The sequence below is a fragment of the Ranitomeya imitator genome, chromosome 2, assembly GCF_032444005.1.
Source record: "Ranitomeya imitator isolate aRanImi1 chromosome 2, aRanImi1.pri, whole genome shotgun sequence".
NCBI lineage: Eukaryota > Metazoa > Chordata > Amphibia > Anura > Dendrobatidae > Ranitomeya > Ranitomeya imitator.
The window spans coordinates 217028227-217055474 of record NC_091283.1 but is presented as its reverse complement, the minus strand read 5'-3'; the positions used below and the strand labels follow the sequence as shown (position 1 = coordinate 217055474).

Sequence of the window (27248 nt, the reverse complement as noted above, 5' to 3'; positions counted from 1 at the left end):
TAAGTCTAACCTCTATTGTTGGTAAAATATTTGAAGGGTTTCTGAGGGATGTTATTCTGGATTATCTCAATGAGAATAACTGTTTAACTCCATATCAGCATGGGTTTATGAGAAATCGCTCCTGTCAAACCAATCTAATCAGTTTTTATGAAGAGGTAAGCTATAGACTGGACCACGGTGAGTCATTGGACGTGGTATATCTCGATTTTTCCAAAGCGTTTGATACCGTGCCGCACAAGAGGTTGGTACACAAAATGAGAATGCTTGGTCTGGGGGAAAATGTGTGTAAATGGGTTAGTAACTGGCTTAGTGATAGAAAGCAGAGGGTGGTTATAAATGGTATAGTCTCTAACTGGGTCGCTGTGACCAGTGGGGTACCGCAGGGGTCAGTATTGGGACCTGTTCTCTTCAACATATTCATTAATGATCTGGTAGAAGGTTTACACAGTAAAATATCGATATTTGCAGATGATACAAAACTATGTAAAGCAGTTAATACAAGAGAAGATAGTATTCTGCTACAGATGGATCTGGATAAGTTGGAAACTTGGGCTGAAAGGTGGCAGATGAGGTTTAACAATGATAAATGTAAGGTTATACACATGGGAAGAGGGAATCAATATCACCATTACACACTGAACGGGAAACCACTGGGTAAATCTGACAGGGAGAAGGACTTGGGGATCCTAGTTAATGATAAACTTACCTGGAGCAGCCAGTGCCAGGCAGCAGCTGCCAAGGCAAACAGGATCATGGGGTGCATTAAAAGAGGTCTGGATACACATGATGAGAGCATTATACTGCCTCTGTACAAATCCCTAGTTAGACCGCACATGGAGTACTGTGTCCAGTTTTGGGCACCGGTGCTCAGGAAGGATATAATGGAACTAGAGAGAGTACAAAGGAGGGCAACAAAATTAATAAAGTGGTTGGGAGAACTACAATACCCAGATAGATTAGCGAAATTAGGATTATTTAGTCTAGAAAAAAGACGACTGAGGGGCGATCTAATAACCATGTATAAGTATATAAGGGGACAATACAAATATCTCGCTGAGGATCTGTTTATACCAAGGAAGGTGACGGGCACAAGGGGGCATTCTTTGCGTCTGGAGGAGAGAAGGTTTCTCCACCAACATAGAAGAGGATTCTTTACTGTTAGGGCAGTGAGAATCTGGAATTGCTTGCCTGAGGAGGTGGTGATGGCGAACTCAGTCGAGGGGTTCAAGAGAGGCCTGGATGTCTTCCTGGAGCAGAACAATATTGTATCATACAATTATTAGGTTCTGTAGAAGGACGTAGATCTGGGTATTTATTATGATGGAATATAGGCTGAACTGGATGGACAAATGTCTTTTTTCGGCCTTACTAACTATGTTACTATGTTACTGCCCCTGATACCCCAATACTGAGCTGCTGCTGCCGTATGTGTCCCTATTACTGCACCTGATACCCCAATACTGAGCCGCTGCTGCCGTATGTGTCCCTATTACTGCACCTGATACCCGATACTGAGACGCTGCTGCCGTATGTGACCCTATTACTGCACCTGATACCCCAAAACTGAGCCGCTGCTGCCGTATGTGTCCCTATTACTGCACCTGATACCCCCAACACTGAGCCGCTGCTGCCGCATGTGTCCCTATTACTGCACCTGATACCCCAGTACTGAGCCGCTGCTGCTGTATGTGCCCCTATTACTGCCCCTGATACCCCAATACTGAGCCGCTGCTGCCGTATATGTCCCTATTACTGCCCCTGATACCCCAACACTCAGCTGCTGCTGCCGTATGTGTTCCTATTACTGCCCCTGATACCCCAACACTGAGCCACTGCTGCCCTATGTGTCTGGAGCGCCCCCAGACACAGGGCCACGAGTTCTCGGTACCGTGCCTCTCTGGTTCGGTTCTGAGGCTGTCACGGTGGCTAGACCCGGTCCGTGACCCTGCTAAGGGGCGTCCAGTAAAGGGATTTGTACAGTCTGTCAAGGGTTCGTGACGCCACCTGTGGTGTTCGGTCATGGTGACCGACGCTGCTGTGGGGTCCACTGGGGTGATGGAATGGCAGCTGGATGGTATAACTTCCCACAGGTGTAGTATGTCCCCAGGGCTTCCCAGTAAGGTGGATGGTGATGGTGTAAGGCGCAGTCAATAACGAGGACACAAGGTTGCAGTCTCTTTACCTCTTTACTGAAGGCTTCAGGATCCTCAATCCAGAGTACGTTCAACAGGGCTCTCTGAGACCGGCCGGTCCGATGGGCACATCCAGAGTTTCCCTCGCAGATGGAAATCGTTGCCTACCAATAGCGCCTGTGTGTTGTAGTCCTACCCTGCTGAGCATTCGTTCGTTCTCTACAGCTCTCTCACTCTCTCTCTTTCTTTGTTTCCAGATGTTGCTAGTTTCTAACGTCCCCCTGGTTTGTTATGGCTAGGATGCCACCCGTTTGACGGGAAGGCTTGAAGGTCTTCCGGGACCCTAGAGACGCCCCTCTCCCAATGTTGCCCCCTATGTCTTCATAGGTGTGAAAGGTAGACAGCCAACCTATAATCAACTGTCCAGCAGAATTTGAAGTAAGGCCTGAAGTCAGTTACTCCTACGGTGATCCGGCCACCGACTACGCACCTCAGTAAGATGTTGCCTTCCTCTCTCAGCACGACTCTTACTGGCTCTCCTTTGTGCTGATCTCGTTTACACTGTTCCACAATATCCTTCCTCTCGTGTCTCTCTCCTGGACACCGCCGCAGGGTGTGCAGGCGCGGTTCCGTTACGTTCTGTTCTGTCGCTAGGCACCTGCCAGGTTCCCATGCCTGACAGGGACCCCCCTGTGCCTTCTCCCTGCAACACCCCCTGCCACGGGATGTTGCCTGGTTCCAACCCAGTCAGCTTCTGACTAACTTCCTCCCCAACCTCTAGTTTTACCAATGTGAGGAGTGGCCCAATAAATAACAAGCCTTTTGCTCCCCCTAGTGGCCGGAGTGTGAAGTGTAATGTGTTCTAGTGATACCTGGTCAGGATAACTCTTTAGTGCCATCAGTCGTACCGCTGCTCCCCTTAGTGGCAGAGCGCTATACTGCAACGACCAGGTCTCTGGGGCGCTGCATGTCCCTATTACTGCACCTGATACCCCAGTACTGAGCCGCTGCTGCTGTATGTGTCCCTATTACTGCACCTGATACCCCAGTTCTGAGCCGCTGCTGCTGTATGTGCCCCTATTACAGCACCTGCTGTGCGGCACAAAAACAGCGCTCCTCATATAATGCCACCAACATAGTAATAATGCCTCCGTTGTGCCTTCTAAATGGTAAAATTGCCCACCAGAAAATATTAATGCTATGTGCCCTAGAAAACAGTGTCCACATTTTGCCCCCTAAAAAGTAATAATGTCCAAAGTGTGCCCCCCTGACATTCACAATAAATCAATAATACAAATGACAAAGTTTCTTATTTTCATGTGTACAATTGATTTACGACATACAAATTACTCTTTGAACGCGCCGTGCGCTTCCTCACCCTCGTCCCTAGTTGCATAACCGCGGCCTCTGTTTTCATGACTATACTCACAAATGTGGGTCAAACCCGACAGCTCTGCCGCACGCACTGTCGCCCGGGAACTTTTTTCCCGGTTGTGGGTGACACTGCTGTGTAACACCGAGCAGAAGGACAAATTCTGTCTGTAATCTGCCTGGATGTAGAGTGCTTTTAGGATTCCCTGCAATATTATGTATAATTCTTTTCCTACAGATAAGGGGTTTACAAGCCTTTTATAGCGCATTATGGTTGTGATAAGGTGATTGTCGAATAATTCCTGTCTGGATGTCGGACAAATACATTCTGCAGAATGTTCAGATGTTGTTACACCATATCATATATTCTTTGGCTTCTCCTTTCATTGAAATTATTAGACCTTTGATTGTTTTTTTATGTTTTATATACGGTAATAAAGAGTTTGCGCAGTTCCATATATCTAGGAATAATTTGTCCAGATTTGCATTAAATTTGGCCAAACGTTTCATCTGCTTGAAATAACCAAATCATCCTTATTGCTGCCTGTCCCTGTTGTTGTCCTGCGTACAGTGATTGACTGCTGCAGAAATTACCTAGACTCACTGATTACTGCTGAGTCCAGTGATTGGCTGCAGCTCACGCATTTGGGTACTTTTATAAAAAAACGGACAACCCCATTTAGGCCAGTACTTTAACCCCTTTACCCCCAAGGGTAGTTAATGACCGGGCCAATTTTTACAATTCTGACCACTGTCCCTTTATGAGGTTATAACTCTGGAACGCTTCAACGGATCCTGATGAATCTGACATTGTTTTCTCGTGACATATTGTACTTAATGGTAGTGGTAGAATTTATTTGATATTACCTGCGTTTATTTGTGAGAAAAACAGAAATTTGGCGAAAATATTGAAAATTTTGCAATTTTCCAACTTTGAATTTTTATGCCCTTAAATGACAGAGATATGTCACACAAAATACTTAATAAGTAACATTTAGCACATGTCTACTTTACATCAGCACAATTTTGGAACCAATTTTTTTTTTCTTAGGGAGTTATAAGGGTTAAAATTTGACCAGCAATTTCTCATTTTTACAACACCATTTTTTTGTAGGGACCACATCACATTTGAAGTCACTTTGAGGGGTCTATATGATAGAAAATACCCAAGTGTGACACCATTCTAAAAACTGCACCCCTCAAGGTGCTCAAAACCACATTCAAAAAGACTATTAACCCTGTTGTTTCACAGGAATTTTTGGAATGTTTTTAAAAAAATGAACATTTAATTTTTTTTCACAAAAAATTTACTTCACCTCCAATTTGTTTTACCAATTTGTTTTATTTTACCAAGGGTAACAGGAGAAACTGGACCCCAATTATTGTTGTAAAATTTGTCCTGAGTACACTGATACCCCATATGTGGGGGTAAACCACTGTTTAGGCGCACAGCAGAGCTCGGAAGGAGCGCCATTAGACTTTTCAATGCAAAATTGACAGGAATTGAGATGGGATGCCATGTCGCGTTTGGAGAGCCCCTGATGCGCCTAAACATTGAAACCCCCCACAAGTGAAACCATTTTGAAAAGTAGACCCCCTAAGGAACGTATCTAGATGTGTGTTGAGCACTTTGACCCACCAAGTGCTTCACAGAAGTTTATAATGCAGAGCTGTAAAAATAAAAAATCATATTATTTCACAAAAATAATATTTTCGCCCCCAATTTTTTATATTCCCAAGGGTAAAAGAAGAAATTGAACCCCAAAAGTTGTTGTACAATTTGTCTTGAGTACGCTGATACCTCATATGTGGGGGTAAACTACTGTTTGGGCGCACAGCAGAGCTCGGAAGGGAAGGAGCGCCATTTGACTTTTCAATGCAAAATTGACTGGAATTGAGATAGGACGCCATATTTCGTTTGCAGAGCCCCTGATGTGCCTAAACATTGAAACCCCCCACAAGTGACACCATTTTGGAAACTAGACCCCCTAAGGAACTTATCTAGATGTGTGGTAAGCACTTTGACCCACCAAGTGCTTCATAGAAGTTTATAACGCAGAGCCGTGAAATTAAAATTATTATTTTTTCCACAAAAATTATTTTTTAGCCCCCAGTTTTGTATTTTCCCAAGGGTAACAGGAGAAATTGGACACCAAAAGTTGTTGTCCAACTTGTCCTGAGTACGCTGATACCCCATATGTGGGGGGTAACCACCGTTTGGGCGCATAGCAGAGCTCAGAAGGAAAGGAGCGCCGCTTGGAATGCAGACTTAGATGGATTGTACTGCAGGCATCACGTTGCATTTGCAGTGCCCCTGATGTACCTAAACAGTAGAAACCCCCCACAAGTGACCCCATCATGGAAATTAGACCCCCCAAGGAACTTATCTAGATGTGTGGTGAGAACTTTGAACCCCCAAGTGTTTCACTACAGTTAATAACGCAGAGCCATGAAAATAAAAAATCTTTTTTTCCACAAAAATTATTTTTTAGCCCCCAGTTTTGTATTTTCCCACGGGTAACAGGAGAAATTAGACCCCAAAAGTTGTCCAATGTGTCCTGATACCCCATATGTTGGGGTAAACCCCTGTTTGGGTACATGGGAGAGCTCGGAAGGGAAGGAGCACTGTTTTACTTTTTCAACGCATAATTGGCTGGAATTGAGATCGGACACAATGTCGCGTTTGGAGAGCTCCTGATGTGCCTAAACAGTGGAAACCCCCCAATTATAACTGAAACCCTAATCCAAACACAGGAAAAACGAGGAAAAAGATTGGAGCGCACTTACCCAGGTAAAATAGTCACCACTTTATTAGGACTTTGTACAAAAAGCAGGGAAGGGAGTGGATAAAGATTGGACGACGGCCGTTTCGTGCAGAGTGGCACTTGATTCTGATACAATAACTAGAACCACAACAACTGGGTTCTAAGAAATATTGCAACCTTTGATGTTGGGAGCCAGGAATGCTAATGCTAACCCTAACACTAACCCTAATGGGAAAATGGAAAAAATACATTTTTTTAATTTTATTATTTTTCCCTAACTAAGGGGGTGATGAAGGGGGGTTTGATTTACTTTTATAGCGGGATTTTTAGTGGATTTTTATGATTGGCAGCCGTCACACACTAAAACACACTTTTCATTGCAAAAAATAGTTTTTGCGTCTCCACATTTTGAGAGCTATAATTTTTCCATATTTTGATCCACAGAGTCATGTGAGGTCTTGTTTTTTGCGGGACGAGTTGACGTTTTTATTGGAACCATTCTTAGGCACGTGACATTTTTTGATCGCATTTTATTCCGATTTTTGTGAGGCACAATGACCAAAAACCAGCTATTCATGAATTTCTTTTGGGGGAGGCGTTTATACCATTCCGCGTTTGGTAAAATTGATAAAGCAGTTTTATTCTTCGGGTCAGTACGATTACAGCGATACCTCATTTATATCATATTTTTGTGTTTTGGCGCTTTTATACAATTAAAAATATTTTATATAAAAAAATAATTATTTTTGCATTGCTTTATTCTGAGGACTATAACTTTTTTATTTTTTCACTGATGATGCTGTATGGTGGTTTGTTTTTTTGCAGGGCAAGATGACGTTTTCAGAGGTACCATGGCTATTTATATCCGTCTTTTTGATCGCATATTATTCCACTTTTTGTTTGGCGGTATGATAATAAAGCATTGTTTTTTGTCTCTTTTTTTGTGAATGTGTTCACTGAAGGGGTTAACTAGTAGGACAGTTTTATAGGTCGGGTCGTTACGGACGCGGCAATAATAAATATGTGTACTTTTATTGTTTTTTAAATTATTTAGATAAAGAAATGTATTTATTGGAACAATATATATATTTTTTTTACACATGTAAATATTTTTTTTTAACTTTTTTACATTGCCCCAGGGGGGGACATCACACTATAGTGTCAGATCGCTGATCTGACACTTTGCACAGCACTGTGTCAGATTAGCGATCTCTGAGCAGGCGCTTGTAAGCCACCTCCCTGCAGGACCCGGAAGCAGCCCCGCGGCCATTTTGGATCCGGGGCCTGCAGGGAGAAGGAGGTACATAGTGCCGGATGTCAGCTGCGATAGTCAGCTGACACCCAGCCGCGATCGGCTGCGCTCCCCCCGTGAGTGCGGCTGATCACGCTTGACGTACTATTTTGTCCATGGGAAGTAGGGCCCACCCCACATGGACGGAATAGTACGTCCAATGGTAGAAAGGGGTTAAAGGGCTTCTGTCAGTTTATATGACATGCAGGTCATAAAGAGTAAGATAAAGTGATACATTGATATCTGCGATCTGATGTCTTATTCCAGAGAAATGCACATTTTTCCTAATATGTAAATGAGCTGTTAAGATCTCTGGGCCGAACATAGATCTCCCTGAGAATCTGCCTCAAGAAATTAAAATAAATGATAGGGGGCGTTACCAGTAAGACATGTAATAACTCACAGTCCGCTATTCTGATCCACATGTCTCACACTGGTAACAGCCCCTTTTATTTACATTAAGCTCTGGAGGCAGATCCTCAAGGATATCTATTTCCAGCCCCTGGCAGGCAGGAGGATGGAGGCTGGGAGCAGTTTGCTTTGAAATAAAGAAGATGAGACAAACCCTTTAACACCTTTTCTCATTAAAAAAATTAAAGTGTGACAGTCATTTTAGGAGTACTTGCTGTAGAATGTTTGTGTCTACCTCTAGCTCCTCCCACCTCAGGAGAACTTGCTGCAGAATGTCTGTGTCTACCTCTAGCTCCTTCTACTTCAGGAAACTTGCTGCAGAATGTCTGTGTCTGCCTCTAGCTCCTCCCACCTCAGGAGAACTTGCTGCACAATGTGTCATGATCCCAATGGCAGGGAATCACAAAAATGACAAGCACAGATACCAACAAGCTCTAGGGCGATGGAACCTGAGCTGACCGCGACCCTAAACCTAACACACAAATAAAAGTAGCCGGGGAACGTGCCTACGATGATCCTAGACGTCTCGCTCCAGCCGAAGATCTAACTTCCCCTATCAGAAGAAACACAGACCTCTCTTGCCTCCAGAGAAATACCCCACAGCAAATAGCAGCCCCCCACATATAATGACGGTGAAATGAGAGGAAAGCACATACGTAGTATGAAAACAGTTTCAGCAAAATGAGGCCCGCTAAAGCTAGATAGCAGAGGATACAAAAGTGAACTGCGCGGTCAGCGAAAAACCCTTCAAAAAACCATCCTGAAATTACTTGAACTCATGTGCCAACTCATGGTACATGAAAAGCAATTTCAGCCCACTAGAGCAACCAGCAGCAGAGAATCACATATCTGCAGGCTGGACTAAAACCCAAATTAAGCAAAACACAAAACAGGAAAATCCAAACTTAGCTTGTCCTGAAGGTTCTAGGAGCAGGGAGCAGAGGTAACAAGACACACTGGATACATTGATAACCGGCGAGGAAATGCCAGCAAAGCCAGGTTAAATAGGAAACTCCCATATGCTGATGGAACAGGTGGAACCCAGAAGCCCAGGAAAGACAAGTCACCCAGTACCATCAGTAACCACCAGAGGGAGCCCAAAAACAGAACTCACAACAGTACCCCCCCCTTGAGGAGGGGTCACCGAACCCTCACGAGAACCACCAGGGCGACCAGGATGAGCCCTATGAAAAGCGCGAACCAAATCATCAGCATGAACATCCGAGGCAACCACCCAAGAATTATCCTCCTGACCATAACCCTTCCACTTGACCAAATACTGGAGTTTCCGTCTGGAAACACGAGAATCCAAGATCTTCTCCACAACATACTCCAATTCTCCCTCCACCAGCACTGGAGCAGGAGGCTCAAGCGAAGGAACAACAGGTACCTCATACTTCCGCAACAACGACCGATGGAACACATTATGAATAGCAAACGATGCCGGGAGATCCAAACGAAACGACACAGGGTTAAGAATTTCCAAGATCCTATAGGGACCGATGAACCGAGGCTTGAACTTAGGAGAAGAGACCTTCATAGGAACAAAACGAGAAGACAACCACACCAAGTCACCAACAAGAAGTCGAGGACCCATGCGGCGACGGCGATTAGCAAACTGCTGAGCCTTCTCCTGGGACAACTTCAAATTGTCCACCACATGACTCCAAATCCGATGCAACCTATCCACCACCATGTCCACTCCAGGACAATCAGAAGGTTCCACCTGACCAGAGGAAAAACGAGGATGAAACCCCGAATTACAAAAGAAAGGAGAAACCAAGGTAGCAGAACTAGCCCGATTATTAAGGGCAAACTCGGCCAGCGGCAAAAAGGAAACCCAGTCATCATGATCAGCAGAAACAAAACACCTTAAATAAGTTTCCAAGGTCTGATTAGTTCGTTCAGTCTGGCCATTCGTCTGAGGATGGAATGCAGACGAAAAGGACAAATCAATGCCCATCTTAGCACAGAACGTCCGCCAAAATCTAGACACAAACTGGGATCCCCTGTCAGAAACGATGTTCTCAGGAATCCCATGCAAACGAACCACATTCTGAAAAAACAGAGGGACCAACTCAGAGGAGAAAGGCAACTTAGGCAAGGGTACCAGATGAACCATTTTAGAAAAGCGATCACACACAACCCAGATGACGGACATTTTTTGAGAGACAGGGAGATCCGAAATAAAGTCCATGGAAATGTGCGTCCAAGGCCTCTTCGGGATAGGCAAAGGTGACAACAATCCACTGGCCCGAGAACAGCAAGGTTTAGCCCGAGCGCAAACCTCACAAGACTGCACAAAAGAACGCACATCCCTCGACAAGGAAGGCCACCAAAAAGACCTGGCCACCAAGTCTCTAGTACCAAATATTCCAGGATGACCTGCCAACGCAGAAGAATGGACCTCGGAGATGACTCTACTGGTCCAATTATCCGGAACAAACAGTCTCTCAGGCGGACAACGATCAGGTTTACCCGCCTGAAACTCCTGCAAAGCACGTCGCAAGTCTGGGGAGACAGCAGACAAAATCACCCCATCCCTAAGGATACCAGAGGGCTCAGAATTTCCAAGGGAGTCAGGCACAAAACTCCTAGAAAGAGCATCCGCCTTCACATTCTTTGAACCTGGCAGGTATGAAACCACAAAATTGAAACGAGAGAAAAACAGTGACCAACGAGCCTGTCTAGGATTCAGACGCCTGGCAGACTCAAGGTAAATCAAATTTTTGTGATCAGTCAAGACCACCACACGATGTCTAGCACCCTCTAGCCAATGACGCCACTCCTCAAATGCCCACTTCATGGCCAAAAGTTCCCGATTACCAACATCATAATTCTGCTCAGCCGGCGAAAACTTTCTAGAAAAAAACGCGCATGGCTTCATCACTGAGCCATTGGAGCTTCTCTGTGACAAAACCGCCCCCGCTCCAATCTCGGAAGCATCAACCTCAACCTGAAAAGGGAGCGAAACATCTGGCTGACGCAACACAGGAGCAGAAGAAAACCGGCGCTTAAGTTCCTGAAAGGCCTCCACAGCCACAGGAGACCAATTAGCAACATCAGCATCCTTCTTAGTCAAATCCGTCAAAGGCTTAACAACACTAGAAAAATTAGTTATAAAACAACGATAGAAATTAGCAAAGCCCAAGAACTTCTGTAGACTCTTAAGAGATGTAGGCTGCGTCCAGTCACAAATAGCCTGAACCTTGACGGGATCCATCTCAATAGTAGAAGGGGAAAAAATATACCCCAAGAAAGAAATCTTCTGGACTCCAAAGAGACACTTTGAGCCTTTTACAAACAAGGAATCGGCCCGCAGGACCTGAAACACCTTCCTGACCTGCTGAACATGAGACTCCCAGTCATCAGAAAAAACCAAAATATCATCCAAATACACAATCATAAATTTATCCAGATATTCACGGAAAATATCGTGCATAAAGGACTGGAAGACTGAAGGAGCATTAGAAAGTCCAAAAGGCATTACCAAATACTCAAAATGGCCCTCAGGCGTATTAAATGCGGTTTTCCACTCATCACCTTGCTTTATTCGTATAAGATTATACGCACCCCGAAGATCAATCTTAGTGAACCATTTAGCCCCCTTAATGCGAGCAAACAAATCAGTCAACAATGGCAAAGGATACTGATATTTTACGGTAATCTTATTCAAAAGACGATAATCTATACAAGGCCTCAAGGAACCATCTTTTTTGGCCACGAAAAAAAAACCTGCTCCCAAAGGGGACAAAGATGGACGGATATGTCCCTTTTCCAAGGACTCCTTAACATAATCCCGCATAGCAGTATGCTCTGGCACTGACAGATTGAACAAACGACCTTTAGGAAATTTACTGCCTGGAATTAAATTTATAGCACAATCGCAATCCCTGTGAGGAGGAAGCGAACTGAGCTTAGGCTCCTCAAAAACATCCCGATAGTCAGACAAAAACACAGGAATCTCAGAAGGAGTAGATGAAGCGATAGAAATCGGAGGTGCATCATCATGAACCCCCTGACAACCCCAGCTTAACACAGACATTGATTTCCAGTCAAGGACTGGATTATGAGTTTGTAACCATGGCAGACCAAGTACTAGAACATCATGCAAATTATACAGTACCAGGAAGCGAATCACCTCCTGATGAACGGGAGTCATATGCATGGTCACTTGTGTCCAGTACTGAGGTTTATTCATAGCCAAAGGTGTAGAGTCAATTCCCTTCAAAGGAATAGGGACTTCCAGAGGCTCCAGACTAAACCCACAGCGATTGGCAAATGACCAATCCATAAGACTCAGGGCAGCGCCTGAATCCACATAGGCATCGACGGAAATGGATGATAATGAACAAATCAGAGTCACAGACAGAATGAACTTAGACTGTAAAGTACTAATGGCAACAGACTTATCAACCTTTTTTGTGCGTTTAGAGCATGCTGATATAACATGAGCTGAATCACCACAATAAAAGCACAACCCTTTTTTCCGCCTATACTTTTGCCGTTCACTTCTGGACTGAATTCTATCACATTGCATTATCTCAGGTGACGGTTCAGACGACACCGCCAAATGATGCACAGGTTTGCGCTCCCGTAAACGCCGATCAATCTGAACAGCCATAGTCATAGACTCATTCAGACCAGCAGGCGCAGGGAACCCCACCATAACATCTTTAATGGCCTCAGAAAGGCCATCTCTAAACTTTGCAGCCAGAGCGCACTCATTCCACTGAGTAAGTACCGACCACTTCCGAAATTTTTGACAATAAATTTCTGCTTCATCTTGCCCCTGAGAGAGGGCCAACAAAGCTTTTTCAGCCTGAATCTCTTGGTTAGGTTCCTCATAGAGTAAACCCAATGCCAGAAAAAACGCATCCGCATTAAGCAACGCAGGGTCCCCTGGTGCCAATGCAAATGCCCAATCCTGAGGGTCACCCCGCAGGAAAGATATAATTATCTTGACTTGCTGAGCAGGGTCTCCAGAGGAGCGAGATTTCAAAGAAAGAAACAACTTGCAATTGTTCCTAAAATTCAGAAAACGAGATCTATCTCCAGAAAAAAACTCTGGGACAGGAATTCTAGGTTCAGACATAGGAGCATGTACAACAAAATCCTGTATATCTTGAACCTTAGCGGCAAGATTATTCAGGCTGGAAGCCAAACTCTGGACGTCCATGATAAACAGCTGAGATCAGAGCCATTCAAAGATTAAGAGGAGGAGGAAGTAGCCAGGCTGCAATAAGGCTAGGCATCAAACTCTGAGGGAAAGGGGAAAAAAAAAAAAAAAAAACTTCCTCAGACTACTTATCCTCCTACTTCAGCCAATACAATTAACACTTTGTGGGCCGGTTATTCTGTCATGATCCCAATGGCAGGGGATCACAAAAATGACAAGCACAGATACCAACAAGCTCTAGGGCGATGGAACCTGAGCTGACCGTGACCCTAAACCTAACACACAAATAAAAGTAGCCGGGGAACGTGCCTACGATGATCCTAGACGTCTCGCTCCAGCCGAAGATCTAACTTCCCCTATCAGAAGAAACACAGACCTCTCTTGCCTCCAGAGAAATACCCCACAGCAAATAGCAGCCCCCCACATATAATGACGGTGAAATGAGAGGAAAGCACATACGTAGTATGAAAACAGTTTCAGCAAAATGAGGCCCGCTAAAGCTAGATAGCAGAGGATACAAAAGTGAACTGCGCGGTCAGCGAAAAACCCTTCAAAAAACCATCCTGAAATTACTTGAACTCATGTGCCAACTCATGGTACATGAAAAGCAATTTCAGCCCACTAGAGCAACCAGCAGCAGAGAATCACATATCTGCAGGCTGGACTAAAACCCAAATTAAGCAAAACACAAAACAGGAAAATCCAAACTTAGCTTGTCCTGAAGGTTCTAGGAGCAGGGAGCAGAGGTAACAAGACACACTGGATACATTGATAACCGGCGAGGAAATGCCAGCAAAGCCAGGTTAAATAGGAAACTCCCATATGCTGATGGAACAGGTGGAACCCAGAAACCCAGGAAAGACAAGTCACCCAGTACCATCAGTAACCACCAGAGGGAGCCCAAAAACAGAACTCACAACAACAATGTCTGTGTCTACCTCTAGCTCCTCCTACTTCAGGAAACTTGCTGCAGAATTTCTGTGTCTGCCTCTAGCTCCTCCCACCTCAGGAGAACTTGCTGCAGAATGTCTGTGTCAGCCTCTAGCTCCTCCCACCTCAGGAGAACTTGCTGCAGAATGTCTGTGTCTACCTCTAGCTCCTCCCACCCCAGGAGAACTTGCTGCAGAATGTCAGTATCTGCCTCTAGCTCCTCCCACCTGAGGAGAACTTGCTGCAAAATGTTTGTGTCTGCCTTTAGCTCCTCCCTCCTCAGGAGAACTTGCTGCAGAATGTCTGTGTCTGCCTCTAGCTCCTCCCACTTCAGGAGAACTTGCTGCAGAATGTTTGTCTCTGCCTCTAGCTCATCCCACCTCAGGAGAACTTGCAGTAGAATGTCTGTGTCTGCCTCTAGCTCCTCCCTCCTCAGGAGACCTTGCTGCAGAATGTCTTTGTCTGCCTCTAGCTCCTCCCACCTCAGGAGAACTTGCTGCAGAATGTCTGTGTCTGCCTCTAGCTCCTCCCACCTCAGGAGAACTTGCAGAATGTCTGTCTGCCTCTAGCTCCTCCCACCTCAGGAGAACTTGCTGTAGAGTGTCTGTGCCTGACTCCAGCTCCTCCCACCTCAGGAAAACTTGCTGTAGAATGTCTGTGTCTGCCTCCAGCTCCTCCCACCTCAGGAAAACTTGCTGTAGAATGTCTGTGTCTGCCTCCAGCTCCTCCCACTTCAGGAGAACTTGCTGCAGAATGTCTGTGTCTGCCTCTAGCTCCTCCCACTTCAGTAGAACTTGCTGTAGAATGTCTATATCTGCTTCCAGCTCCTCCCACTTTAGGAGGACTTGCTGCAAATTGTTTGTGTCTGCCTCCAGCTCCTCCCATTTTAGGAGAATTCGCTGCAGATTGTTTGTGTCTGCCTCTAGCTCCTCCCTCCTTTTCATAAATGTTTAAATGCACCAATGCCATCTTTAATTTCAGGTGTGGGAACATTTGTATTTGCTAAAGACATATGTTACATATGAATTGAAAGTGAAAGATCGATGTTGGAGGAGAAAGAGCAGATTTCTCTGATATTGTATATTGTAACGTTTATTATCTTCAATTGTACTATTGATTTAAGAAGAAACATAAAATGATGGTTATTCCTTAAAGGGAATGTGCCATCAACAAATGGCCTAAAACTATAAATATTTTTTTTATGTTAAATGTATTTTTTTTATTTGTCATGTCCCAATCTATACTAATATTTTTTAGCTTTTACAGACTCAAAAATATGATTTAAACATTAGGTCATTTTCTGATCATACATTCCCTTTAATCAACTTTCCTAGTGGCCCTGCGTAGTTTATACAGTGGTGGCCGATCATGTGTACTGCTGCTCCATACACTCTATAGGAGACATGAAAATAGGCAAGCACAATCTTTTGACTGCTCCCAGTGGTACCTGGGCTTGATTTTATCGATGCCTTTTATTTTTACACCATTTTCACTTTAAATGATTACTCACCATAGTTTTTCATTTACTATGGTGAGAAGTATTTATGATTTTCAATAGCTGATAAAATGTTTTTTCTCCGTGAAATAAAAGTCTACTTTCTACACAAAGTATTGCTGCATTTCTTTAGTTTTGAAGTTAATTGTGGCTATTATTTTTCATAGGTAAAATTCAAGTTCTCAAGTCATGGCTCAGAAGCTAACCCCAGATGATTTGTTTCAAAGACCGACGAGAGACTCAGTCTCATCCCTTGACTCAGACAAGATACCCACCACCGAGACCACCGGAGAGGAATCTTCTGACAGTGAAGGAGAACAGGAGGGTATATCCCACAAACTCATCCGTAAGGTCTCCACATCAGGACAAATTCGAAGTAAGGTAAGAAGAACCATGAGCATTAAAGTTGTGATTTCTATGCACAGCCAGTATGAATAAGGGGGTGGTCCATTTCTGGGGACATTTCGTTTTACTTGAATGCAAGTATTTAGGGTTAAAAATTATTTTTTTCGATTTGTTATTTTTGTTAAAGATTTTGTACCATTTTGCTCTTACGTGCTCTTTGTTTCCATGCTCATTCAACTTTGATGTGATCTATAGTCAAAACTCAGCTTAGATGAGCTAAAAAAGATTAAGAAAAAGTTATTTGGACCATCAGAATTAATTCACTGATACATTCTCAATTAACTCATTCAACTATGGATGGCAAACAATGCAAAAAAATGTAATGAAACCTTATTACAAAATCAATAGTTCATGTATTTAAGTAAGAAAAAAATGTCCCTCAAAGGTGGACAACCACTATAAAAAATGCTTTTCCAAAAATAATTGACTTAAAAAGCAATGGTTTTTAGAGTTTCGTTCCATGGCATCCTCTGTGTTGATCACTCCTCCTTGTTGATTCTGATACAATAACTAGAACTACAACAACCGGGTTCTAAGAAATATTGCAACCTTTGATGTTGGGAGCCAGGAATATAATTTCTAAATACTTAAATCTGCTCCGAATGATTCAGTATCTAAAAAAGATTCTGTCTGAGAGAGCAGAAATTAAATTCCGAAGGGGTAAAAGCCTAGGAACACTTTATAAAAGCCATTTTTCCCCTCCCCACCTCACGGGGACTTGGTTCATCAGGAAGATGATAAATTGCTTCAGCTCCAAAGATTAAGTAACTTGTCTGTTATCATTTCCTAATAAGACATTTACATGCCTCAACTCAGGACGAATATTCATGGTGACGGATGACTTGCATCTCCTTAGTTGTGACCCCTGCCCTCTTAAAGGGTAACTGTTGTTTTCATCATTTTTTCTCTCCATAAATCAATAGTACAGGTGAAAATAAGAAACTTTATAATATCTCATTAGAGGAATCCACTTTTTCCACCTTCTGAACTGATCGTTCACTCTCAAAATGTTCAATTCCCAGGAAAAATCTGTTTTCAGTGAACTTAGATTTTGAGATAAGAGATGACAGTTGGTGTTTATGAAGTTCTATGAAGAACAGGAACTATCTTTCTCCTCCCCCTTCCTTCTGCGTAGAATTCTACAAGCATCAGCTGCCATCTTTTATATGAGTAATGGACAAATCGGTCTTCATTGAATACAAATTTTACAGATTTTTCCCCGAATGAAAGATCAGTTCAGGAGGAGAAAGATGCGAATTTCTCTGATACGATATATTACAGAGTGGCTTATTTTCATGTGTACTGTTGATTTATGAAATGAAAATTAAAACAATGATTACTTTTTAAATATTTCGGTCGGACTATTACAGCACTTCCGAGATGAATAGAAGAACCCATATAGAGACACCGACCATAGGACAGGCAGACCAATTCCTATTACCAGTGGCGTAACTAGACTCCCAAGGGCCCCGGTGCAAAAATAGACCCGGGCTCCCACCTCCATGTTGGTCAGATGTATGGGCATTCGTAGTGTTTTAGATCCTATAAAAATATTCATGTTCACCCTCCATGTAATAGTGTCCCCTCCCTGGCACTTTCCTGTAATAATGTCTCCCATCCTGGCACCTTCCTGTAATAATGTGTCTCATCCCTTTTCTGGTACAATGTACCCCATCCTGTGTCCCTTCCAGTAATAATTTCCTCCGTCCTGAACCCCATCCTGTAATAATGTCTCTCATCCTAGGCCCTTTTCTGGTATAATGTACCCAATCCTGTGTCCCTTCCAGTAATAATATACCCCATCCTATGCCCCTTCCAGTAATAATGTCCCCCGCCTTCCCTCCCTCCTGTAATAATGTCCACCATCCTGGGCCCCTATCTGGTATAATGTTCCCCATCCTATAACAATTCCCCCATCCTGGTATACTGTCCCCTATTCTGGGCCCCTTTTCTGTATAATGTGCACCATCCTGTGCCCCTTAGTGGTACTGTCACAGGGTTACCCCAACAGAGAGGAGCCAGAAGATCGCAGCGTCTGATTGCGCCTACTCCTGCGCTGAAAAGAAGCACTTCACCTTCTTTTTAAACGGTGAAAATTTCTTGTTGGGAGCTCTGGGAGTCTGAGCTCACAGCTGAGCATGGTTAGCCACTTCTATGCCCTATATAATCTGGGTCCTGACTGACACACATCGCCAGAGCTAGCTTATGCTGCATGGCTTGGAGAAGAGGTGTTTGGTGCTTATTATGAGAAGGCGTTAGGAGGAGTTATCTGTGACTGTTGTGTGGGTTTGTAAATGTAATTACTCCCTTCCCTTCTCTTACTTTGGTTTTCCCTGTCCTCCACTCCCTGGTGCATTCCTCTGTTATATGTGAGTGAATATTTTGTATGCCTGGTATTTTCAATTCCCCGTTTGTGTTGTCTTGTTCGTCAGGTTGGTGTATTGCAGTGCACAGTAGCACCCCTCTTCCATGGGTGGGGGAAGAGAACAGACAGAGGGCTGATTCAGGAGATAAGGGAAGGGTGGCGGGCCCGATATCTTCACCGTCAGAAGTATCCCAAGGAATAAGGTGTGCCCTAGTGGTTGGGACAGGGAAGGAGCCCCTGGTCTGGTTCAACTGACTGCTGAGTCGTGACAGGTATAATGTCTGTTCTGCAGCTGTTTTCTAGTTGTACTTTGTGATGGCAATCATTACGCTGCTAAAGTTTTAAGCCTTATAACATCTTAAAAAAATATAGGGACACTTAAAAATGACACCAATCTAAATTAGCCAAATGGAAAATATTAATTGTTTTGTGTGCTGTGATTATTTGTTTAAGGTTACATTCACACATGTGTGTGACCCATCCACGTCCTGTTTGCATTCCCACGGCCCATTACATTTTGGATGATATGAAGTGATCCATCCTTTCCTACAGCCATGGAGGGTGAACAGCTCTCAGAATAATTTAGATTTTATGCACAAACCCTTTTCCGATAAGATCCTTTCTGGATATCCTTGCCTGGCAACTAATTTGATATGGTGGTCAATGATAGTTAGGACATACATAGGAGACTGCACTTTGGCTAGGACGCTGTTTTACATGATGTAATTCGATAAACTCCAACTGCTTCTAGATGACCATGGGGTACAAAGGAGCCTTCTGGTTGTTACTTTCTCAACATCTCAACATACAAGTGGTACATTCGCAGCATTTTTCTCTATCGCCTATTTTACCAATCTAATAGAATCTCTTGTTGGATGTTGGCCTTTGTATTGCTGCAGCCAAAATATCCATATAGGTCATGATGAGGCTCTAAGACAAGTTTGGAATCTTGTCTAGGAATTAAATTCTGTTCCTCAACGTTGGATTATTGTTTCTTTAATACAGCAGGTATCATTCAAGGAACAGGTAATTCCTCTGTCTCCAGAATCTTACCAGCTTGATATTGATATAGCTGATACTGTCTCTGGGAGGTTTGGTTCTCGTGGGTTGGAGGGTTCTTAGCATGTTCAATACTCTTTCCTCTCTTTCTTCATGTGGATCCATTGGAGCCTGTCATTTTTGTCGTCTTATTGGTTGGTTAAAGGCTGACTATCTCTTTTCCGCTTTCCCATTCATCGCTTTCAGATTGTACAAAAAGGCAGTTTGGATCTATATTGAACAGAAGTGATGTTAGACTTTTTGCTCTGTAGCTAATGGTGAACTGATAATTTGCCAGTCATGATGCCTACAATACCTCTGCTTTAGGGCTCCAAAATCGGATGTGTTCGGTTGTGGGTGAGACAAATGATTATTAGTTGCAAATGCTATAAAAAAGAAATAGTTGGGTAAAAATTGTGCAGCCCAAACAGCCAAACGGCATACATTGAAGCTATCTCATTGATGTTGTGAAGGTCATTTTCTCCAGGTCTTCCTGGGCTACAGGTTCTTGCCAATACCTGCTTGTCAAGTCCAGCATTGAGAAGAATTCTACTGACTTCAGGGCTCTGAAGGATTCTTCAACCCAGGGCAAGGGGTAGGCATTTTTGTGCTTATCACTCTTCAGTTTTCTGTGGTCCACACACATGTGGATACTCCTGTCCTTCTTTCTCATGTGGACCAGTGATATACCATTCGAACAGTGGCTGTCTCTCATGATGTTTTTGCAGTTTATTTCCGGGAATATTTTCATGGGCTACTTCATGGATGGCAGGATGGCCCGGTATCTCTGCTGGATAGGTGGATATGAGCCGGTAGGGTTGATGTTCTGGGTGATCTCCATCTTCCTGAAGTCCATGGAATTCTCAGTAAGGCTTCTAGCGTTTCTTCGTGACCTCCAGAACTCCACTCCTTGACTAAACCAGAGTGTTCTGATCTACAAGATGGATCGCTACCCATCATGGATTCTCAGGGGTTTTCACAGGACTAACTTCTGACTATGTAACTTGTTAATAGTTTAGTACCTCTGGACTCAGGAAATTTTGGAAGAACACTCTCAACAGCTTGATGACAGTGCAGTACCTTATCAGCTCCACTTCCTGGCTACTGGGGTTCAGTAGACAGTAGACTGTTTGGCCATTCTTGATTTCAGAGTCCCACTAATCAAACAGGGCAACATCCTGCAGAGTTTTGGCAACAAAATTGATCTAAATTTATGAAAGCTACAGGAGGAGGCTTGGATTATGGTAACTTGTAAGCCCCTGTCAAGAAAAGCTTCAAAAGGATCCACAAAAATGTATATGGTCATGACAGGACACAAGCCGATGTGTCTAAGGACCCTTTCTTGGGTGTTTGGATCTAGACTTTTTCCCCCCGAAGGGCTCCCAAGGGGAAATGCCTTTTAAACACTGACACTTTCTCAGCGTGACCACTTCTACGGCCTCTCTTCAGAGTTTAACTGCTCTGTGGCTTTTCTTCCAGCGTTGCCATAGCAATTTCTTCAGGGCCCATGGCCAGGTTTGTCTCTGTTTTACCAGGAATCTTTAGGATGCTGATCTTGATGTGTGAAAGATAAAAAAGGCTTCCTGGTGTAGGACCTCAAGCCAAAAATCAGACTTTGAATTACAATAATGTTGCTCACCTTATGATGTTGAGCTACGGGCACATTACCAAAAAATACTTGCTAGCAATACACATGCTGCTTTCCGCTCCCCTGTCTCCGGGTGCACACTATCTGCATCAGAAACCAAAATCCGTTGAGTACACATGGTTGTAAAAGACCTTCGTGCCCACAGACCGCAAACATGGACTTTCGCTGGGTGGTCTGTATGAACTCTGCACCACTAAAATCCAATCTTACAAAATTTTTCACATTTCTCTCATGGAACAAGATGGAGAATGTGAATCCCAACTATTGACAAGGTTGAAGACGTCTGTGATTCCTGTTTACACTGTATCTCTATATTTTGATGTCCAGATAGACTTCGGGTATAAATGGTGGACTCTGTATTCTTTACTTTTTAGGAAACTTTTTCTTGGCAAAGTACAATACAAGGATTCAGGACAGTTTTCCATCAGGTTTCGTAAAAATTCCAGAAAAGTGAACAATGTCACTATTTGCATATTAAACTTCCTGCAATCTGACATAAAACATGTCTGACTCAAACAAATCGTGGACAGCCAAGATCCAAGCGTCACGTCATCTAAAGAGGTTTTCCACTCTTTTAGATAAGATACTAGGAAAAAAACAAATTGAGGTAGTACTCACCCTTCACAGGTCCAGCGCTATATCCCATGGCTGTAGCAGTGTCTTCACGTCAACAGCACACATCAGCACTGCAGCCAATCACTGAGATGAGCGTTTCCACCGATGTTCAAGGTACAAGCCACTGAGCTCAGCTAATGCAGTGATCATGTGTGCTGTTGATGGGATGTCATATCTGTAGCCAAAGCACAGAGATGTGAACAGCGCCGAACTTGTGGAGGGTGAGGTTTTTTTCTCTAAATTGTTTAAAGACTTTTCTAAAAGTTGAAGGTATTTACAGCTTTTCATGGCTTCTCTGACTCCGAAAATATGTATGGTGTTTCTGGAACCACAAGAAAACTCTTTGAATTTGTAAAAAATTTGGAGATGAGAAGTGTTAAAAAAATGTTAAAAATACTCCCAAAGGGTAGAAGTTGTAGTTGAACTGAAGAGGTAGTTGCAATGGTGCAGGAAATCAATAATAGAGCTATTATACAGGTCAGTAATAGTAGAGTGGGATAGGTGACGTTTCGGTTAAATGGGTTTTCAGGGCATGGTAGGTTTTTCTGCAGTCAGTCTATCTTACAACAGCTTGCTGAATCCTAACATTGTGCACTATGCAAATGTTCAGGATTCCTCTCTGTCTGTCTGCTAAAATGTTCATCACAAGACCACTGATATGCGATGTGCATATTTATAGTCACAATGTTTCATTGAGGGATAAAGAAAGAGGAGTAGTGACCGCAATTTGCAGAGGAGTAAACATGACAACCTCTCAAGCACACAGAGAGGAATCCTGACATTGTGCATGTTGCAGACTGGTAAAATCATCAAGCTGTCTTCAGACGGATATTCTGCAGAAAGACATGACTGGCATTTAATACAGAAGTCATTATACTGACAGTTTATTAAAGGAGTAGTAGTAGTACAGACGGATCCCATACTCACCATAGGAGTGCAGTGTGCAACAATGACGTTTTCTCAACCATCACAGTTATGTCTAATGATAATCTAACCCTTTCATGACATGGCAATTTTCCAGTTTCATTTTTTCCTCCCCTTGTTTCAAGAGCCATGATGTTTTTGTTTTTTTTCTGTCAATACAGCCATATGAGGGCTTGTTTTTTGCGGCTTGTTTTTACAATTCTGACCACTGTCACTTTATGTGGTCATAACTCTGTAACGCTCCAATGGATCCCACTGATTCTGAGTTTGTTTTCTCATGACATATTATACTTCATGATAGTGGTTGAAGTTGTTCGATATGACTAGTGTTTATTTGTGAAAAAAAAATAGATTTGGCAAAAATTTGAAAATTTTGCAATTTTCAAACTTTTTTTTTGTTATGCCCTTAAACCAGAGAGTAGTGTCACACAAAATAGTTAACAAATAACATTTCCCACATGTCTACTTTACATCAGCACAATTTTCAAAACATATTTTTATGTTAGGAAGTTAGAAGGGTTAAAAGTTGACCATCAATTTCTCATTTTTCCCACAAAACCAATTTTTAGGGACCACCTCACATTTGAAATGACTTTGAGGGGCCTATATGACAGAGATTTCCCAAAAATGACACCATTCTAAAAATTGCACCCATCAAGGTGCTCAAAACCACATTCAAGAAGTTTACTAACTCTTCAGGTGCTTCACAATAATTTTTTCCATGTGGAAGGAAAAAACAAACATTTAATATTTTTTCACAATAATTTTACTTTAGACCTAAATCTATTTATTTTCACAAGGGTAACAAGAGAAAATGGACCCCGAAATTGCATCACACAATTTGTTGAGCAACTTCTCCTGAGTGCACCGATACCCCATATGTGGGGGAAAAGTACTGTTTGGGTGCACGGCAGGGCTCATAAGGGTAGGAGCACCGTATGACTTTTAGAATACAAATTGGTTGGAATCAAGAGAGGACGCCATGTCGCGTTTGGAGAGCCCCTGATGTGCCTAAACTGTTGAAACATCCAACAAGTGACCCTATTTTGGAAAGTAGACCCCTCAATAAATGTATCTAGATGTGTGGTGAGCACCTTGAACACCCAGGTGCTTTACAAAAGTTTATAACATTGAGCTGTGAAAATAAAAAAATCACATTTTTCCCACAAAAAAGTTAATTTAACCCCGATTTTTTTATTTTCACAATAGTAACAGAAAAAAATGCACAATGCAATTTGTTGTGCAATTTCTCCTGCGTATGCAGATACCAATTATGTGGGAGAAAACTACTGTTTGGGCGCACGGCAGAGCTCGTAAGAGAAGGAGCGTCATTTAACTTTTTTGAATGTTACATTTTCTTGAATCATTAGCAGACGTCATGTCCTGTATGAGAGCCCCTGATGTGCCTAAACCGTGGAATATAGAACCACATGGATGAATCCTGTGTGTACAGGGCTATACTCTCCACTCAGATTACACCAAATGCAGCAAGGTTCATTGGATGACACTTCACAGGACAGATGGACAATGACCCAAAACATCTTTCAAAAGAAAGAAATTGAATATTCTGCAATCATCATGAGATCTCAGCCCCATCGAGCCGCATTTCACATGCTGAAGACAAAACTGAAGACACAAAGACCCACAAAAAGCAGCAACTGAAGTCACTGCCATAGAGGCGGCAAAACCTCACACAGGACTAAACCAAGAATTATCACGCCCATAGCCTGGTTGTAAGGCTATTATTGCACTATGCATTTTTTTGTTGATCAATATAAATTTCTATTATAGATTTACATTTCTGATGATCAAATATCTAACCCATATATCTGATATTTATTATATTTATTCATATCCTTTATATATTCTTTGTTTTATATTATTTCAGGCACATTGGTATTTACATAATACACTGCTCAAAAAAATAAAGAGAACACTAATATCCCACATCCATATTCCAGTTGCAAATTTTTATTCATTGCATAGTGGAATGTGTTCAGAACAATAAAACATAACAATTATCACTGTACATCAAAATGAATATCCCACGGAGGTCTGGATTTGGAATGATACTCAAAATCAAAGTGGAAAATCAAATTACAGGCTGATCCAACTTCAGTGGAAATGCCTCAAGACACGGAAATTATGCTCAATGTTGTGTGTGGCCTCCACGTGCCTGTATGACCTCCCTACTGTACAACGCCTGGGCATGCTCCTGATGAGGCGGCGGATGGTCTCCTGAGAGATCTCCTCCCAGACCTGGACTAAAGCGTTCGCCAACTCCTGGACAGTCTGTGGTGCAATGGTGGATGGAGCGAGACATAATGTCCCAGATTGGATTCAGGTCTGGGGAACGGGCGGGCCAGTCCATAGCTTCAATGCCTTCATCTTGCAGGAACTGCTGACACACTCCAGCCACATGAGGTCTGGTATATCCTGCATTAGGAGGAATCCAGGCCAATCGCACCAGCATATGGTCTCACACGGGGTCTGAGGATCTAATCTCGGTACCTAATGGCAGTCAGGCTACCTCTGGCGAGCACATGGAGGACTGTGCGGCCCTCCAAAGAAATGCCACCCCACACCATTACTGACCAAACCGGTCATGCTGAAGGATGTTGCAGGCAGCAGATCACTCTCCATGGCGTCTCCAGACTCTGTCACATCTGCAACATGTGCTCAGTGTGAACCTGCTTTCATCTGTGAAGATCATAGGGCGCCTCTGGACACTACGCTGACAGACACAGCAAACCTTCTTGCCACAGCTCGCATTGATGTGCCATCCTGGATGAGCTGCACTACCTGAGCCACTTGTGTGGGTTGTAGAGTCTGTCTCATGCTGTCACAAGTGTGAAAGCACAACCAACATTCAAAAGTGACCAAAACATCAGCCAGAAAGCATTGGTACTGAGATGTGGTCTGTGGTCCCCACCTGCAGAACCACTCCTTTATTGAGGGTGTCTTGATAATTGCCAATAATTTCCATCTGTTGTCTATTCCATTTGCACAACAGCATGTGAAATTGATTGTCAATCAGTGTTGCTTCCTAAGTGGACAGTTTGATTTCACAGAAGTTTGATTCACTTAGAGTTAGATTCTGTTGTTTAATTGTTCCCTTTTTTTATGAGGAGTGTAAATTTCTTGCAATGCGCATTTTCGTTTTGTTTTTTTACCATCAGTGAATAAATATGTTCAGCAGTCTCTATTAATTTTGTTTCTCATTATGGACATTTTATTTATTGCTTGATCTACCATTTGCCAATTCAGTTGACATATCCTGCACCCTGCATACATTGAGATTTTATATTTCTTTTTTATCGTTCCCCCTTTTTGTGTTATCATGTTTTAATATATGAATTGCTGTGTAATCACGCTTTATATACATTAATAAAGGTTTATTTTGCATACATATTTCTTTGAATGCTTCTTTTGGATTATATATTCAGGCCGTCATTGTCTGCAAAGGGTTCTTTATAAAGGGTTAAAAAAGAACATTTTATTTACGATAAAGTTAATTTGTCCAATCACTTTTGAGCCCCTGAAATGAAGAGGCTTTGTAGAAAAATGGGGTCAATTCCTAAATGTTTCACAGGATCTGTTCAATCTCTGTTCAATCAGCCATTAGTAGGATACAAAACTATATATATTGGAAAAGGGGCCTGCAGTCACCCTAAAATTATTCCCTGCCTGACTGAGGGTGGCACCCTAATAATTGCAACAATGGCGCCGCCATGACTGTGCCATGAGCTGTCTTTAAATTTTAGATTGATTTTTCATATACTTTCAAAAGGGACCGAAAAGATAGAGATGTATAATCACCCAGCACCTCCATATGTCAACTAAGGTACATAAAGTATAAGGCGCTAATATTAAAGTGTCCAGATTATTCATATTCTAAAAATACATGTTGCATAAAGTGTTAAAGATAAAGAATATCATCATAATGGCATTTGTCATACAAAGCATGCCAATGCCAATACATCAGCCGTTATTAACATTCACAAGACCAACTAAAGTTTTCGGTATAAAAGTATTCCAATGTATCCGTAAAAACTGTATGTCATATGGTTAATGCGTACGGACACGCCTAGTACCTTTCATAGTGACATATTTTATTACAGTCTCAATAAACTTTATATATTTTAATGAGAGTTTAATTAGAGTTTAGTTTTGTTTATTTTAACAGAGGCCTGGAAGAACCGTTGTTGCCTTTACCGTACTAATATATTGCTTTTATAGTGAACTGTGAAGATCATTTGTACAGATAATTATTCACACATCTTTCGAAATACACTCTGAATATGCATTGTGTACAAAATAAAGATTTGCCAACTAATATCATGTTTCCCCAAAAATAAGACCTACCCCGAAAATAAGCCCTAGCATGATTTTTCAGGCTTTTTGGAGCAAGCTTCAAATATAAGCCCTAGTGACAGTTCAAGAAAAAAGTGCTACTGGTATACATGTAAAAAAAGTGAATTGAATAGTGCAGGACCCTTCATTAAGGAAAGTAGACACCCCCCAAATAAAGCAGACGCCCCAAAAAGAAAGCAGACAGCCCCCCAAAAATCACACTCAAAAGACACCACAAAATGGTAGTAAGGGTTGAGTTGTCATACACAGATCGGGTAGTCACTCCGCTTCCAAACCCGAGTGTTGTGGCTGCATCCGGTCACGAG

General features: G+C 42.7%; 1 protein-coding gene across 6 annotated transcripts in view; it reads left to right on the top strand.

Annotated features, from left to right (window-relative positions):
• LOC138662704 (diacylglycerol kinase eta-like) overlaps positions 1 to 27248 on the top strand; it is a 255548-nt gene that overhangs the window by 53443 nt on the left and 174857 nt on the right. For all 6 annotated transcript variants that reach the window (XM_069748579.1, XM_069748582.1, XM_069748580.1 and 3 more), the window contains exon 2: positions 15742 to 15955. In XM_069748579.1, coding sequence (XP_069604680.1) covers positions 15764 to 15955 — 192 coding nt within the window. In that variant the 5' untranslated portion in view covers positions 15742 to 15763. The remainder of the gene's footprint in view (positions 1 to 15741; positions 15956 to 27248) is intronic.